The following is a 19,164-nucleotide window of genomic DNA, read 5'->3' on the forward strand; positions in this document are numbered from 1 at the left end:
CGTGTCTTAGGCCATCAATGTGTACTTACGATGGGGAATTGTTTAATTTGGACGACGGGGAATTGTTTTAATTTGGACTCTGTGCTTGTGTTTTGAGACCGTGACCATCGACCTGCATTATATGACTGACAGACAAGAACGGTTTGACCTAAAAATATCAAAATTGAAACTACTGCGGAAAAAAAGACACCTACATCTTGGATGCCCTTGAGGTAAGCTAAAACATACCAAAAATTAATTTCAAAGTGAACTATCCCTTTAAATACCAAGTCTTAATTATGACACTTCTTGAAATTATGACCCAAACAATCGCAATTCTGACTTAAAAAGTCATCATGACATAAATCGAAAAGATGCCCAAATCGAAATTATGACAAAGTCATAATTGATGTGCATCTTGAGATGAAACAGTGGCACTGACATATTTTAATATATGCTTTCAGTTCAAACAGATCAAACATGCATTTTAGTCTGAGTATAGACTTAAGCCTTGTCTGTGAAACCAGAGGTAAAAGCGCAATCATGACTTAAAAATCATAATTATGATGTCATCACTTTGACTTTTTAATTCATAATCTCAAACTTTTTAATATCATAATTATGATTAGTCATAATTATAACCATCATAATTTTGACTTTAATCTCATAATTATGACTTAGTACATCATTATGTCTTTTTATCTCATAATTAATAGGGATGCACCGATATGAAAATTTTGTCCGATACCGATAATTCTTTATATCTGAAAGCCGATAACCGATATATTGGCCGATAAATCTAAATCCAAATTTTATATAATTTTTCAGAGCCTGATTACAAAAACAAAAATCTCATCATGTCCCAATCACACAATTATAATAATGTTGTGATTGTGAAATATGAGTGATTCCAATCATATTTCAAGCAATTCAAAACCATCATGTTGAACAGTGGCATCTGAAGTGTCTCAGCTGAAGGAGATCATACATTATTTATCAACTTTAATATATCTCAGCCAAATTTTCTTATCAGGCCGATAACGATAACAATAAAAATGAACATATATCGGCCGACACCGATATATCGGTGATAAATCGTGCATCCCTAAACATTAAGATTCACAAAAGCACGATTTTTTAACAGTGGCGTAAACGGGCTTCCATATACTAGCGCTCTATTGTACGCACGTCTCCGTTTCATTGGTGTGCGAGTGTCTTGCGAATGCTTGTGCGTTCACACACAGATCTCGATGGGCGTGGTGACGAGGATCCGGCTGCTCGGCGGACTGTCTCGGGCCGCGCGCTCGAAGCTGTTAGTGGATGAGACGGAGCTGTTCGTGGACACCGATGTGAAGAGGTGAGCCGATCCCGACTCCACACCGATGCTCTTCGAAGCCTTCGGAGACAAGCTCTGCTTCTTCATGCGGTCCACGAGCAGCTCCTCCTCCTCGGATGAAGAGTTCTGCGCCGACTGATGATGGTTTTCGCCGCTTTTCCCGTCCAGCATCCAACGGTGCCCGAAATGCGCGAATACTTCCTTAACGGAGCATCGGCGTTCCTGCTCCAACGCCAGGAGCTTCCTGAACATGCGAAGGGCTTCGTCTGTGAAACGACGCCACTGAGACGGAACCGAATTTGTTCGCCGTCTCTGCCAGCGCACAAACTCCTCATAGAACGAGTCGGGAGGCATGGCCTTTTCCCACGGGAAGTTCCCGGTGAGCATGCAGAAGAGGAGCACTCCAAAGGCCCACACGTCTGTGCTGTAGTCCACGCTGAATCCCTCGTGCTTCGACGAGTCGCAGAGCTCCGGCGCCGTGTACGGGATGGTGCCGCTCACGCGCTTCACCGGAGAACCGGAACGCCGAGTCATGCCGAAGTCCGAGAGCTTGACTTTACGACACTCCTTGTCGAAGATTAGGATGTTCTCGGGCTTGATGTCTCTGTGCACCAGCTTCTTGGAGTGGAGATAGTCCAGAGCGATGGCCACCTGATGGACACACCGCTTCGCCACCGGCTCCGGGAGACCCACCTGTGCACACACATTCAGTTCAGTTCAGTTCACGTTTATTAGTATAGCGTTTTCACAATACACATCGTTTCAAAGCAGCTTTACAGAAAGTGCATGAGTCCACATTACAATTTACAGTGATCTGTTATCAGAGGAAAATGCCCTTTCACACCGGACGCGTAACGAAAAAGCGAAACGAAAAAGAGAATAGTTTGCGTGCGAATAGTTTGCGTCAAAACCATTCACATCAACCGCAACGCGAATTTGCGACGTCTGTGACGTTCAGAGCGTCAACATCCAAAACTTTCGTGCCGACAGCTGAGAAAACATGGACACTTCATCATCATCATCCAGTGAAGACGAGCTTTTCAGTTTCTTTAAAGGACAAAAAAGAAGGTTTTGGGTGCAGCCGATCTTACAGAACAGAAAGTCTGAAGGGGAGTATGCTAATGTCCACTCTTAGTTTCCTTTTCCTCTCTCCTTTTCCTCTCATAGGTGTCCCTGAGGTTTTCCCACAGTTTGTTTGCGTCTTCAACTAAACACAGTGCGTTTTGTAATGTCAATACACATTACATGCAACACACAAAGTAACAAGTTAAAATCATTCGACTAGAAACTGTAGATATTACACAAAGACTGTATAGTAATACTAAAAGCAGCCCTAAATAGTCTCACTACATTTTGTTACATGTTCGAAGTAAACACGGATCTTTGATGATAATAGTGTTAGCTTTCTATCCCAAATATAGTTTAGCCTGCTAGCCTACACACCACAGGACTATACAACGACTAAAACTATCACACAACATACTCACAGTCGTGATAACCGAGTTGGTTGGCAATGCTACACCACACAATCGTTGTCCTTGTAGTTAATGATTGGCTGAAGCCTTTTCTGTCGCCGCAAAAGTAAAAAAAAAAAATCGACATCGAAGCGAAAAATAAAAGTTGTGTTTTCGCCGCAGCACATTCGCGTTTGGTGTGGAAGCGCTCATTACACACACAGCTGATCAAAACATAAAACCATCGCGCAAATTATTTGTGCGTCAAAATCACGTCCAGTGTGAAAGGACCTTAAGTTATGTATTTCAGAAATGTACATATACAAAATCACAGTTAGCTAAAAATGTATTAATTTAAACAATGTAATAATTTAAGGCAGAAACATTGAGCTCATTGAAGTAATGAATACTTGTTTGTTAACAAACAAGCAATAATCAGAGTAATAATAAATAATGGGAGTGATTCATTGCTGGGATTCCATTACCACATCCCATCTTTATTTTATTACACCCTATTTTAGAGTTTTCTATATTCCCCTGGACACGGGCTAATAATCGGGGGCTCGTCCGGGATCAAACAACAAAGGGGCTGTTTACACCTGGCCACTTCATGCGTTTTCTCAGATCGGATTACTATCTGTTATCAAAACGATTCCATTTACAGCTGGTCACATAAATGTGTTTTTGCAAAACGGATTTAAATCCGATCTTCAATTCCCGCTATATGCAGATTTACTGGAGGCATGTCACCGAAAGCAACAGATATGAGCTGCATTTTATTGATCATCAGGCAACACAGCCTGATCTCATGAAAATGCGTCTCTATTGCACGCATTGTGTTTATCGTGCAATTTATACACAAAAATGTGTTTTTACGTGCATATGATACGCAGTTTTCGCGTGCATTTGATACGCACTTTATTGCGGGTAATACACACGCACCCCACACTACTAATCCTACCCATGCGTATCATATGCACGTACCCTACCACTACTAAACCTACCCTAAACCTACCCATGCGTATCATATGCACGTACCCTACCACTACTAAACTTACCCTAAACCTACCCATGCGTATCATATGCACGTACCCTACCACTACTAAACCTACCCATGCCCATGCGTATCATATGCACGTACCCTACCACTACTAAACCTACCCTAAACCTACCCATGCCCATGCGTATCATATGCACGTACCCTACCACTACTAAACCTACCCTAAACCTACCCATGCGTATCATATGCACATACCCTACCACTACTAAACCTACCCTAAACCTACCCATGCGTATCATATGCACATACCCTACCACTACTAAACCTACCCTAAACCTACCCATGTGTATCATATGCACGTACCCTACCAATACTAAACCTACCTTAAACCTATCCTAAACCTACCCATGCGTATCATATGCACGTAAAAACTCATTTTGGCGTATAAATTGCACGATAAACACAATGCATGCTATAGAGACGCATTTAGTGTGATCGGGTTGGGCAACAGCCCTGGTAAGATCATTTCGCTTCTTTACTTTTAATGATGATGATTGTGTGTTAAGCGTCTGAGACTTACTTTCACTTTGATTTGCGATAGTTTGCACGTTGGCTTAATGAATAGATGCTCAGCTGCTCGTCTGCGGCGATGCGTGTTCCAGTAGCGTCGTCATATCTGGCTCTAACATTACATATAGCCTATAACACGCTCTCACACGTTTATTTTTTTAGCATTTTTGGGAGGAGTACAATTTCCATATGTGGTTTTAACAACGATGCATTTACACTTGTCTAGTTTCGTCTGGAATGCGGCCCAGACCTCCTCCTGATGTGGTTTGAGCGATCGGATTCAAATCCGTCTCGAATGCGTTTCGGAGGGCATTTACACCTGGTCTTTTCACGATCGGATCTGAGAAAACGCATGAAGTGGCCAGGTGTAAACCGCCCCAATAACGGAGAGAAAAAGAACAGAGCAACAGAAAAGATACACGAACGGAGGTCGTAATTTAATATTCAACAATATTATTGATCTCCTGCATTGACAGCATTATATGAGAACTGAGCTGAGCTGGACGATGACATCACGGTTTCTCCAGAGCGGATATATATATATATATATATATATAAATTAACTAAATTAAGAACTTTTTTACAACAGAAATGAACATTACTGAACTTATTTAAGCTGGACTGTGACATTCTAGACACAAACTTTGTTGCGTTATTTTCCTGTTATCTCTGTAAAGCTGCTTTGAAACACTGTGTTGTAAATGACAGGACAGATGCAGCTTCGGTTCTTGTGTTCGCAGTGTCATTTTATTGATATAGTATAGTATCCTGATTGTTTGAAACTAATTGGTTAAATTGAAGTATTTGACTTACAAAGACAACACAGACACACATTTCAGGTAATTGCCCGTACAGAGGTCAGAAAAGACCCTGGAAATGACTGGAAAAGCCCCTGATTTAGTGAGAACTGCTGCTTTATTGATTGTTAGATGACTCTGATTACCTGTGGAGGAATGATATCGAACAGGTCTCCAGAAGGCGCGTATTCCTGCGCAAACACATAGTACTCCTCCGTTTCAAACGCAATGCCAAAAATGTTGATGACGAAGGGACATGGAGAGAGATAGAGGGAGATGCTATACTCTCTCAGGAAACTCTTCAGCTTCGTCGTCTTCTTCTTCAGGAACTTCAGAGCCATCTTGGCTCCTGTAGATTGAGGAGAGAAAGACATGCCAATTAAAGCTTTATTGGTTTATGGCAGTCGTGCTCGATCTAACGATATTGTGAGTTAGATTTTATTTTAAGTTGACTAATTTTGTTGTGTGTGTTTGTCATTTTCATTCATTTTAGTTTAAAAAAAAATATTTTTTACTATATGACTATAGCCTACAGTCACTTGTTTTGTTTCCGACTGAATCAGTGTTTTGAATGAATTGGTTGAGTAAATGATTCAATGAAACAGTCAATTGTTTATTTCCCAAATGAATCAATGTTTTTGAATGATCTTAAATTGAATGATTCAATGACTCGCGTTTCATTTTCTGAATGAATACGTGTTTTCTGAAAGGATTGGTTGAATGAATGATTCGGTGACTTGTTCATAAAGTCATCTGTCGCCACCTACTGGAGTAATGATGTTTATTAAGTTGCTTTAAGATGTTTATTAATGCTTTCCTGCAGCTCAAACAGTCAAGTCAAGTCAAGTCAAGTTTATTTGTATAGCGCTTTTCACAATACAGATTGTATCAAAGCAGCTTCACAGTATTAAATTAAAATAATACAACAAAGTTTGTTTCAAGAGGAATTTATTGATTGATAAAATTAGATTAATATCCCCAAAATATCCCCAACTGAGCAAGCCAAAGGCAACAGTGGCAAGGAACCGAAAAACTCCATCAAGTGACCTAATGGTGTCCTAAAACTCCATCAGGTGACCTAATGGAGAAAAAAAAAACCTTGGGAGAACCCAGGCTCAGTCGGGGGCCAGTTCTCCTCTGGCATTTATGAGCTAGAGGCCGGATTGTAGTTTGAACTGTAGGATTATATGAATGCCTGGCTGAAGAGATGCGACTTTAATCTAGTTTTAAACTGGGATAGCGAGTCTGAGCAACGAACGGTATCAGGAAGACTATTCCAGAGTTTTGGAGCCAAATGTGAAAATGCTCTCCCTCCTTTGGTGGTTCTGGATATCCTAGGTATGACCAAAAGCCTTGAATTTAGTGATCTTTAAAACAGTAGAGCGCTTGCAACGGGTTCGATTCCCAGGTAAAGCAAGAACTGATGTAAAAATGTAAATGTGTAGCTTGAAATGCAATGCTAGTCGCTTCGGATAAAAGCTTCTGCCAAATGCATGAATGTAAATTAAGTTATATTTTTATTTTATTTATTTTAGTACATTCAATTTAAACATTTACATTTGATATTATTTCAGTTAGCGTCCTCCTGTGGTCAATAATTGTATCCCTTAAAACATCTTTTATCACCAAAATTACATATTTAAAGGTTTTTTCCTTGAAAATAATGTCTTCATGTCTTAAAATATCTTGAATGTAACTCGACACCCTTGCCTCATTTAGTATGCGCGGTTCTATGAATATGCAAATGAGCCCCGCCTCCACTCACTCACTCAGCTCAGAGATCCACTGGTTGACGATCACACGTTGATCTGATTGGTTACAAGGTAGTTTGTGACGTCAGAAACACCAGCGATTTCAAAGCGTGTGTTTGAGACTGTCTTTGGTTCACTGCAGTTTTAAGGAGGAAATACTCAGCAATGGTGTCGACTTATGAACTTACACATGGTTTGTCTTACAGCATATTAAAAACTCCACATAGACACATAAACAACATTAAAAGCTGGATTTTCACCACAGGGGGACTTTAATTGATTATTTTTTAGGATTTTATTTGAAGTATTGAAAGCCATTGATGATAATAACCCCGGTTTGGACTGTGCCGTACCTCTGATCTTATGGATGACGAGGTCCACCTTCCCATAAGTCCCCTTGCCGAGCTCTCGTATGACTTCATAGTATTTATTGACCTCGACCTTCTCCAGGTTTTGAGCGGCGAAGATCTGCAGCTCCTCGAGGATATCGACGGACACACGAGGGACGACGGGAGAAGAGCTCATTCTGACGGGGGAACAGCTGACGAAAACCTGCGACAGACAACAAGCAAACGCATGTCAGTGTGAGGCCGAGGACTGAGACACACTGGAGGACTGAGACACACTGGAGGACTGAGACACACTAGAGGACTGAGACACACTGGAGGACTGAGACACACTCGAGGAGGACTGAGACACACTAGAGGACTGAGACACACTCGAGGACTGAGACACACTCGAGGACTGAGACACACTCGCGACGGCTTCACGCTCCGGGAATGTGATTATCCTGCAGAGAAGAGACAGGGATTTCACTTCCCCTGATCTAACCTGCTAATCTCACCACTGTTTCATGTCTCAGGAGTCCAGCTCTGTGCTTACGCAATATTATAATCGTCTGGTCCTTACTGGGTCTGTCTTGAATATTTATAATTTTGTTAAATTTTAACGAAGAGATCGGCCTGACCTGCTTTTGTAGAAGATGGTCAAATAAGTTCAAATAAGTTTTGAAATTGAAAAGATTATCTCTAGAAGTTCTCAGGGCGTCTACAGATATAAACAAGGTACATTTAAGACTATTAAAGAGCTTTTTAATGTCACCTTGTATGACATTTAAGACCAAACCTGTGATAGAAATACACATTATATTACATGTACGTATGTGTAATATTTAATGTTTACTGTAAAAAGAAACCAAAATATCATCGCTGTCATAAATGCTATTTATTATTATGATATACAGTGAACTTTTCATATCAGCAGATAATATCCCATACAAAAGATCCCACAAAAGCAAGGCATCACTGAGATTTTTGGTTTATTCTGAAGAAATATTTTCATCCGTCTATAAGCTTTTATATACTTAAATCCGCATATTGTAGATTTTTACCCCAGGCCGTTCTTTACCTTTATACAAGCCTTATTATTTAACCTTATTAAATGTAGCTATGCATCATCTTTCATGTCATATTCTTACATTTGATGAATGAATTCAAAATACACTATAGGACTGTTGTCAATTATATTAAATAATGTAGACTGCAAAATTACAATAAATAATGTTATGAGATTCATATTTTAAAGACATTTTTGAATATACAAATAAGAAATGTTGGAAAAATGCATACTTTTAAACAAGAACTAAACTAAGCCAGTAGTCATTCACTGAGTCATTCATTCAACTGATTCGTTTGAAACGCTGAATCATTCAGTAACAAAACAAGACAAAACAAGACACCGCTGCTGCTTTGAGATACGCAATAGTTCTGGTCTGATCTTTGTTTGGAACTATTTTTGTTGGTAAAACAGAACAAAAACAGTCAATATTGTAAGTAATTTAATATGAACTACTTGTTTATTGAACTAAAAATTATGAGTATTAATTGTATTGTGAGTAATTGATGAGTAATTAATAATGAGTAACTTATATTTTAAACAAAATATAGCCAGTTACTTTGTCTATTTGTGGTGTTTTCAACAAATTGGTTGAATTAATGATTCAATGACTCGCTCATTTGTTTTATTCCCAGATCAATCAGTTGATTCAGTCTTTGGAATGAATTGGTTGAGAGAATGATTCAATGACTCAGTCACTTTTTTTATTCCGGAATGAATCAGTGTTTTTGAACAAATCATTTGAATGAATTGGTGTGTTCGACTTACAGCGGCGCTGATGTTCGCAGTATGACATTAAGCAGTATTATGCAGTACCGCGAGAGCATAAGGAGCCGTTGTATTTTTATTTATTTTAATAGACAAAGATTACCACCAAATGTGGCCTTTATTGTTAATCTTTGTTTGATTATTGGGAAATACCATACACATAAACAAAAATGGGCTAAAAGAAAACCACATTTTTTGTTATATCAGATAGATATGAAAAATTATAGCTTATTGAGTTACAACTTACGTTGAAAAATAGTAAAGCAAAACGCACAAGGTCTCTACGTGAAGCTTTTATGATCTCATACCTGTTCCTTTTTCTGTTTATGTTATTTTCTTTTTTTCTGCTTTCTTTTTACTTGTATTATTATTTTTTATATCATACAGTATATTTTCTTTTACTATTTGTTGTCTATCTATATTGTTAAAAAATTGTACACTATGTGTTTGACTATTATGTTCATTATTTGTAATGTGATTGGCATTTAATAATAATAATTTAAAAAAAAACATACTTTCATATCATACACTGATCAAGTCGAACACACCTAACAATTTAATGATTCAATCACTTGTTTTTGAATTAATCAGTTTGGTGCATGTTTCAATGACTCACTCACAAAAGTAATTTGGAGGCACTACTGGAGTAACACCGTGTCCTAACTACACGCGCCGCGCCGCGCCGCCGCAACACGCAATAAAAGCCTCTTCTCCATGTTAATGAGAGTGTGTGTCCTATCAAGCCGCGACACGCGACGATTCTATTTTAGAAACGGTTTCTATTTTTCTGCGACGTCGCGCTGGAACAACAAACACAAAGTGTGGCGATGATAATCTCAGGTGCTGTTTATGTGCTTTATTTAATGTTAAAAGCGTGTCATGTGACTCTGAATATCATTTAGTGCTCCAGCTTTGTGGCTGTAAAAGCAACAATGGATAATTCACCTCAGATCTTCAAATTAAACAAATGGAAACAAGAACGTTCAAACTGTGAACAAACAAGTGTATTCTTTGACAAAGATTGTTTTAGTAACGAATTTCTATGTATTTTTAATAATGTTTAAATGGTGTAATATTTGTGAATTTGATTATGTAGCGACTTATCCATGTGCCGTCAAGATTACTTTCTGGTGCTGCGAGACTCCGCCCACACACTGTTCTGATTGGCTGACTCCACCCACACACTGTTCTGATTGGCTGACTCCGCCCACACACTGTTCTGATTGGCTGACTCCGCCCACACACTGTTCTGATTGGCTGACTCCGCCCACACACTGTTCTGATTGGCTGACTCCGCCCACACGCTGTTCTGATTGGCTGACTCCACCCACACACTGTTCTGATTGGCTGACTCCGCCCACACGCTGTTCTGATTGGCTGTAGGTTTTGACTGATTTTGACACATCTCACAGTCACGTCGAGTCTAGTGTGGACAGACAAATTATTTGTCTCTGGAATCTTATCGCACCGCGTCTGGTTAGGACACTGTGTAATGATGTAACCTGCAGAAAGAGTCACTGAGACTCAGCACTAACACACACACACACACACACTGACAGTCTGTCACAACAAACACAGACAAGCGGAATGATCCAATCTGTGAAAAATCCCAGTGCTTATATCAGCGCGCTTGAAACCACTCAGCCAATCAGATTCGAGAGCTAACCTAATCAGCCTCAAGTCATTGGCCGATAATGTCAAAATAGTTCAATTACCCCTAATTACTTACTCTGGCTTATATATCGGTCGGGTCGATCACGAGTTCTAATCTTATTATTAAATTAGAAAACAGTAATATATAATGAAAGAATAAATGTAAAAGGTCATTAGTTTCTGCCAGAGCATCAGAAGTGCAGGTTAAACAGCCATGATGGAAGTCAGGTGACATACTTCTATAGCACAGTAATAAACAGGAAAATAACAGAATTAATGATGCAAAATCCACCCATTATCCAGCTAAGTGGAACAGCTTTCTTCTGATCATGCATTATACCGTACATGTCACGACACACACCTTCAGCATGAACACAATGTTCTGGATAACGCGAGTGCAAACCTCACCAACGCAGTGCTGAGGTGTTCTGGGAGTTTGCCAGGGCACTGGGATGTGGGATGAGATAACTCTCTCTCCGTCCTCAACAAACTCCATGACTTCAGGAATCACTTCAGCAGTGCAGGATGAGTTACAGCACGATTAAAATTCCCACTAATAACCATTATTACACTGACTTCAGTGCAGTCTGACACACTCACACCAGGAGCGCAGGATACGCCGGGAATAAAGCCGGCTGGTGCAGAGAATGACTCACTGGGTCAAAGCCGCTCGAGGCCGAGAAATGCAAATCAAGACTTCAGATGCATTATGGTCCGTCTAACGCTTTTCTTTAATATTAACATTTTTATCAGGCTCCTATGGATAGGTTTCTATCTGAATGTGCTGAGACTGGGACGAGTTTGAACTGAAAGTATCTGGTGAGCGTACACTATGTGCGGAGAGCATTATCATCTCAGTTTTGACACAGGTCTTCTTCATATATAGATCATTCCGACAGACTTTACGCACACACTCTGGCACTGTCTCGTCAGTACACAACACTTTAAAATCATCCGACAGTCACGGCTCATTTATTCCCGAGCGAAAGCTATTTTGTCATTCTGTTATCGAGAGAGCCGCAGCCGGGAAACGCAGGCGAGAGGGAAGAGAAGGAGAAGGAGAAACACAGGCCTTTAACTCCACACGAGCTTCCAGACACCCTTGTGTTCCTCAACAACCCTGAAACACCCTTTCTGTACTCGTTTACTAATGAAGTCACATGACGGGGGGGTTGATGGATGGGTAAAAAGCGACGATCTAAGGCCTTTATGTCAATCAGATGTGATAACCTTTTGATAGAACCAAATGCTAACGTTAGGGGAACGTTCTTTTTTGGGTTTATTTTTATGTAACCATAAAAGAACGTTCCCAGAACGTTGCAGGGTGGTTACTTTTAAATAACCTAAAATCAACTTATAGAGAATGTTCCATGATGGTTATTTTAAAGTTATTGTTTTTGCCACCATAAAATTACGTTCCCAGAACGTTGCAGGGTGGTAAATAACCTAAAAATAACTGAATGAATAACTGATGAATTTAGGTTAGTTGAACGTTAATATAACGTTATGGGAACGTAAGAATAACTTTATGGGAATGTTAAGAAAACTTTCCTGGCTAACCAAAAAAAATTACGTTCTGAGAACCATAAACTAACGTTCTGAGAACGTTCTGGGAAACAAAAACTAACGTTGTTATGGGAAACAAAAATTGTTAGCTGGGGAAGTCACATCTTATATGTGACCCTGGATCACAAAACCAGTCACGAGTCACACGGGTATATTTGTGTATTTATACATGTTATGGGTCAAAATTAAAACATTTTCTTTTATGCCAAAAATCATGAGGATATTAAGTAAAGATAATGTTCCATGAAGATATTTAGTAAATTTCCTACTGTAAATATATAAAACATGTATTTGTGTGAGTGAATGCTGCACAATCGAGAACATAAATGCACAACTTTAAAGGAGATTTTCTCAATGTTTAGATTTTTTTTGCCTCAGATTCCAGATTTTCAATAGTTGCATCTCGACCAAATATTGTCCTATCCTAACAAACCATACATCAATGGAAAGCTTATTTATTCGGCTTTCATGTGATGTATAAATCTCAATTTCAACAAATTGACCCACGTGACTGGTTTTGTGGTCGACTAATATAAACACTTTATATATGAACAAATTGTAAAATGTTGTGGCGCTATGGACGTTTTCACATTTCCACGAGTTCTCAGAAGCAGAGGTCGTCACAGTTGTGTGTGATTTGAGGAAACGGAAACTACGACATGTATAAACAGATTTAATTCGTCTTTTATTCACAGATTAACATTGATCAGCGAATATAAACAGAAGTTGAAACATGTGTGCTGCGTAACAAGAGAATAAACCTCGTGATCATGCTTGAGCTTTCGTTTACCACAGCTAATTATTCACATACAAACATTCACATGTTTATATGTGAATAAAAGCCTAAATTCAATCTGTCCATCATCATATAAAGCGAGTCTCTTTGGACTAAACCGCTCAATATGGATTTGCTTTACGATCTCTTTAGGAACTTTTTGATGCGTCAAAGTTTCAGTTGCGTAGACTGTCAATAAAGGGACAAAATACTCTCAGATTTCATTAAAAAAACTCTTCATTTGTGTTCTGAAGATGAACGAAAGTCTTACGACACGAGGGTTAGTAATTAATGGCAGAATTTTCATTTTTGGGAAAACTATTTTCTGTAAGTTAATGCCAAAGAGAAAAACATAAAGTATAGTGTTATAAATGTACATTACATTTAATAAAATAAAATAAAAACTAGTTTTACAATGTTAACTGTGGAAACGTGTCATCACAGTCTGTGAAAACGGTCCATTGCTCTGTTTCTGAAATCCTGACCAGCAACACTGACTCAACCAATGGTGTGCGTTTGGAGGCGGGGCTACCAGTTTGAACAACCAATGAGAAACGAGTGGGAGGCAAATTTAGAATTTCATGATAACACTGAAATTGTACAAAAAAAAATAAAATAAAATAAAAAAATAATGTCGACACTGTTTCGTTATCTTAAATTATGCCTTAATAATTTTTTTTCAGCTGAGCAGTGCGTCTTCCCTCAACATTTCATTATACAAGCTAACAGAGGATTTGAAGCACAGCCAAGTTCATGTCATGTGCAACAGACACTCAAAGCTTCACAAGCTCTTCAAAGTCTACATTTTTCATGATTAAGCGTTTCAATTTCCCAAGTCAGTACAATCACATAAGACACTAAAATTAAAAAGGCTTGCAAAAGTCCCTTACAGTAACACACTGGTAGTACCATGGTATAATGACAGTATCGGAAGGTAATACTGTGATACTTTTTACATACAGTCAAACCAAATTTATTCAGACATCTTCAACATTTCTCACATTATCACAGTTTATTCGCTATAGTTTAGAAAATGGTAATAAAATATGAGCAGAACTCAGTTGATATTTGACTGGTTTTGTCCGTCCTTCTGTTAGACTGTCTCACACATGAATTATGTTGAATATCTGTCAGCTGTTAAATTTAACTACACAATTAGATAATACCAGTTTAGCTCAACCAATCACCAAGCAATGCTTCATTTTGTTCAGTCTGTGTGTAAAAAGAGCATTAGCAATTAAAGACAAAACACTTCAGCAAAACATGATCAGCTCAAAGTGTCCCAATCATTTCTGGTCCCAAATTTGTATTAATGTGTCCTCACTTACACTAATGAACTATAGTGTCCTGATATCTTGTGTCTGAATTATCTTTGGTTTGACTGTACTACTTGATTATTATTATATTCATTAACATGTTACTCCAAGGCACTTCAAAGAATATAACTGGAAATATAATCTACAGTATTGTCCAAATATTGGTGTTTGTATATAATAAAAAACTGCTGAAGAATGAACATGCACACGCATCTCTGCTGGGATGATACTGTTTACATGGCGAATGAAGAAAGGAACAAGAGGTCGTGTGGAGAAGCTGTATTATGATGAACTGTGACTCCCTCAGCTCGTGTTAAAGCCACAGGAGTGTGAAAGCAGAGCCAGAGACACGATAAAGCCAGAGACACATGATGGCATTCAATCTGACCGTTCACAAAGACCCGCCCCCTTTAGTTACTGTTGCTATGTCCGACAAGCCACGCCTCTCTCACACACACACACACACACATGTTCTCACACAGTGAAACACACATCGCAGAGCAGAGAGGACACTGACAACACACTGACACACAGGACAGACCAGCTTACTTCTGATATTAAACAAAGTCTCAACTTTCAAATTTGGTCATTTCATAAAGAAATGTAAACAATAAATAGCGTTTTGTGTCTCTTTAATGTGTCTGAGAGATCGCTCAGTTAAAGCCACTCGTGAACCGATCATCTCTTCCTTCTAGTTCATTTACAGCATCAAATAAACATGAATGAACATCAGAAGGAATGTTGTTTTAACCGTGGAAAGACGTCAGGACACGCCGTTTATCAAGTTCAGATCCTGCAACATTAATAGAGAGCCTAAGCCCCGCCCCTTCCGGTGGACCACCATGGGACCTTATTTCGGAAAAATATTGTATGGTAGTCAATGGCGAGAGACAACAAATATTTTGATCTGGTTTGAATTGTGCCCTGAATTACACATATGATGTTTGTCAATTTAAAAGATACATTTTAAAGTCAAGAAAGTCGCAGTTTGATGTAAAACTGTTGAGGTGTAAGACTGTGAAAATACGTGATTACAAACACTACAAACCCAAAGGGCGCACATGTGACATCATACCTTTACTCTCAATGAATGAAGCTAACTTTACTGAAGCTAACTTTACTGAAGCTAACTTTACTGAAGCTAACTTTACTGAAGCTAACTCTACTGAAGCTCACTTTACTGAAGCTCACTTTACTGAAGCTAACTTTACTGAAGCTAACTTTACTGAAGCTAACTTTACTGAAGCTAACTTTACTGAAGCTAACTTTACTGAAGCTCACTTTACTGAAGCTAACTTTACTGAAGCTAACTCTACTGAAGCTAACTTTACTGAAGCTCACTTTACTGAAGCTAACTTTACTGAAGCTAACTTTACTGAAGCTAACTTTACTGAAGCTAACTTTACTGAAGCTCACTTTACTGAAGCTCACTTTACTGAAGCTAACTTTACTGAAGCTAACTTTACTGAAGCTAACTTTACTGAAGCTAACTTTACTGAAGCTAACTTTACTGAAGCTCACTTTACTGAAGCTAACTTTACTGAAGCTAACTCTACTGAAGCTAACTTTACTGAAGCTCACTTTACTGAAGCTAACTTTACTGAAGCTAACTTTACTGAAGCTAACTTTACTGAAGCTAACTTTACTGAAGCTAACTCTACTGAAGCTCACTTTACTGAAGCTCACTTTACTGAAGCTAACGTCTGTCAGTTTCTATAGTCTTGCGTTATAATGGTAACGTTACGCCGTCATGCCTGAGTGTTTTGTACCAGACTGCACACATACGGACACAGTGCGAGACGAGAGATGGAGTTCATTGAGCGATTTTCACATAAAACTAAATGTTACTCTTCTGTTTTATGACAAACTGCGACTTTCTTGACATCATATGTGTAATTCAGGGCACAGTTCAGACGGAATAAAAATATAAGTTGTCTCTCGCCATTGACTACCATACATATTTTTTTCCGAAATAAGATCCCATGAGCCGGAAGCGGAGGGCCGGACTTAGGCTCTCTATAATCTACTAACTCTCCTGACTGCTTTGTTGGACAAAAATGGTGGATTATGATTGGTCAGATCGCCTGTCAATCAAACTCCCTGCGATGGGTCAGTCCCAAAAGTGTAGGATCTGCGTACGGTGTGGAAGCAAAGCGCAGTTGCTCAGTGTGATCGTGTAAATCGGTCTGTGTATCTGAATCGGGTGTAACGATCCCCTCATGTCACGATTCGATACATATCACCATACTGAACTCAGGATAACAGATTATTGCGATACACCATCAAAATGGTAAATTTGGGCATAAATTAATAGTTATAAAACGGATAGTTCCGGTCCTTGATTCTGATTGGTTGAGCCGCGTTCAAAGCCGTAGTGACATCATTACATTAGTGTTACTGCGCAACTGCCGTTTGTGATGCTTTGTTGCGGCATGTGTTGCTTGGCAACCTCTTTGAAACTACATTGCTTGGCGGAGGAATAAATGTGTTGTAACGTTATATATTTTTTTTGCTGGTGTTTATTTTATGAACAAAATAAATATTAAAATTAATACCGTTTTATAAAAGCCGTGTTTTACAGTGGATTTAGAACAGCTGAGGAGGTTTTGCTCCGCGTCGAGTCTAACAGCTGTTCTAAACTCACTGTAAATCACGACTTCAAGGGCCTTACTGCTTTAGTTTAGGAGTAAAAGCAATACAAGTCCTTTATTTTGGACTTGATACTGGAAATCAAAGCACAAGACAACAGTGACACAAGAATACAAATATTCATGATTCTGAAGCTGAAAATACAGAATTATTTCAGACGATTCTGCTTTATCTCTGTCACTGACTAGATATATTTAAAATAATGAAGGACACTTTTTACTGGTAACATCAGACATTTGGCATTATCAGATACCAGATACCACAAATATTCCCCCATCGCATTATTATACAATATATTCTACATTATATAGTAATTTAATGTAGTAGTGACACGAAAACCCTGTAAACTTAATTTTTTTAACACTTTTATTGTATCATTTTGGGTCAACGATACAATACATATTGATACATTTTTGTATTGCGATATATTGTGACACGATATATTGTGACACCCCTAGTATCTGAAAACGCATGTGAAGAACTGATTGCGTGTGTGTGTGCGTGCGTGTGTGTGTGTGTGTGTGTGTGTGTGTGTGTGTGTGTGTGGCGTTCAGCAGCAGTGAGTGTAAATTGCACTGATGTTCAGCATCAGCATCTGAACCGAACTCTTATTCCCGGAGTCGATCCGTTCATCCCTCATCCGCTCTCTGACAGCATCCATTTACCGGTGTTGAGTTCTGGGTGACCTGCGGATACCTGCACACTCATCCTATCCGCACTGAGAACAACACACACACACACACACACACACACACACACACACACACACACACACACACACACACACAGTGCTGCCTGCAGTCTGCAGCCTCTCTCTCTCTCACACACACACACACACACACACACACACTCGCTCTTCTTAAAGGGGGAATACGTTTACATGCTGAACAGGACAAAAGGAATATCATCCATGCATATCCAGAACAAATTAAGAACAGATTTATATATATGTATATATATATATATATATATATATATATATATATATATATTGTTAGTTGGATAATACTTTTTATTAAAAAATTATGTTTTTTCTATTATGGTTATTGTTATTTATTTATATTAATTATACTGCAATTTTTTTTTATTATAATTTATTATATATTATTAGAATGTATTATTATTATTCATCCAATTGGCTCAACAAAGTGAACAAAAATATTAGTGGTATTATTATTATTGCTCATGCCCATTCTATCAGTGCTTATTAATGAATTAAAAAAATTATAGTAATAACACAATTATTATTATTTTCGCTAATTTCCCAGCAGCATAAGGACATTACGCTGCAGTGATGTTTAAGGTCGTCTGGCAGCGGTTATTATTCATATTCATATTCATGTTACCCCATCATTCCAGAGCAGGACAGTCATTATAATCGAGCATCGGTGTATCAACTGCTGCAATGCAATAATACTGTTGACATCAAGCGGAATGGACTCACCAAACCATGAAATCCGTCCAAAACTCCAGCGCTTCTGCTTCTATCCAGGAATATAATAATAATGTGAGTGTGTTCTCATGGTCCAGCGTCGTGTCTCTCTTTTATCCGCATTTGTGTTGGAGAATCAGACGACATTCACCCGGCGAGGATCAACTGATACTGAGGGGAAAAAATCACAGCTTCCGAGCGGGGCTGATGAAACCCCGCCCACCGCGAGAGCCAGCCAATAGTAGCGCAAGTCGCTCCTCGCGTCACCTGAGTAAACCCCGCCCACCGCGAGAGCCAGCCAATAGTAGCGCTGGACGATCCTCGCGTCACCTGATAGACTCCGCCTACTGTGCGCATCAGCCAATAACAGCAGAAAGCAGCATTAGTCGCTGAGGCTGCCTCAAAGATGCTGTTTATAATAGTTCTTTATTTATTTATTTATTTAAGTATTAGGTTTATTTACCTTTATTAATCGCATAAGTTAAGTGCATATTTGAATGTTTTTTCGTTGTAATAACAAGTATTAATTACTTCAATGAGCTCATTGTTTATGCATTAAATTATTACATTGTTTAAATTAATAAATTTTTAGCTAACTGTGATTTTTGTATATGTACGTTTCTGAAATACATAACTTAGACAGTTTCCTCTGATAACAGATCACTGTAAATTGTAATGTGGACTCGTGATTTTCTGTAAAGCTGCTTTGAAATGAAGTGTAAT

The 19,164-nt window shown here is 38.7% G+C and overlaps 1 protein-coding gene across 2 annotated transcripts; it reads right to left on the minus strand.

Annotated features, from left to right (window-relative positions):
- Positions 1–264: 264 nt before the first annotated feature.
- Positions 265–18,618, minus strand: bsk146 (brain specific kinase 146). 2 transcript variants are annotated; one of them, XM_082152162.1, is made up of 4 exons: positions 18,454–18,618; positions 7,241–7,439; positions 5,283–5,485; positions 265–2,008 (listed from the first exon to the last, which is right to left on the minus strand). In XM_082152162.1, exons 2-4 carry the CDS (start codon positions 7,410–7,412, stop codon positions 1,214–1,216), a joined length of 1,170 nt encoding a protein of 389 aa, XP_082008288.1. In that variant the 5' UTR covers positions 7,413–7,439; positions 18,454–18,618; the 3' UTR covers positions 265–1,213. The 2 variants fall into 2 exon arrangements, with proteins under 2 accessions (XP_082008288.1, XP_082008289.1); XM_082152163.1 differs by lacking the exon at positions 18,454–18,618 and adding an exon at positions 7,650–8,101 and having other exon boundaries at positions 7,241–7,538.
- Between the last annotated feature and the right edge of the window lie 546 nt (positions 18,619–19,164).

The sequence above is a fragment of the Leuciscus leuciscus genome (genome assembly GCF_965113295.1).
Source record: "Leuciscus leuciscus genome assembly, chromosome: 21".
NCBI lineage: Eukaryota > Metazoa > Chordata > Actinopteri > Cypriniformes > Leuciscidae > Leuciscus > Leuciscus leuciscus.

Bases quoted from the DNA above. Each gene is read 5' to 3' on its own strand.
- bsk146 (XM_082152162.1), bottom strand. From the start codon at position 7,412: ATGAGCTCTTCTCCCGTCGTCCCTCGTGTGTCCGTCGATATCCTCGAG. The intron at 5,486-7,240 runs GTACGGCACAGT...CTCAATCTACAG, and splicing joins CGTCATCCATAAGATCAGAG to GAGCCAAGATGGCTCTGAAG. The intron at 2,009-5,282 runs GTAATCAGAGTC...GTGTGTGCACAG, and splicing joins TCGATATCATTCCTCCACAG to GTGGGTCTCCCGGAGCCGGT.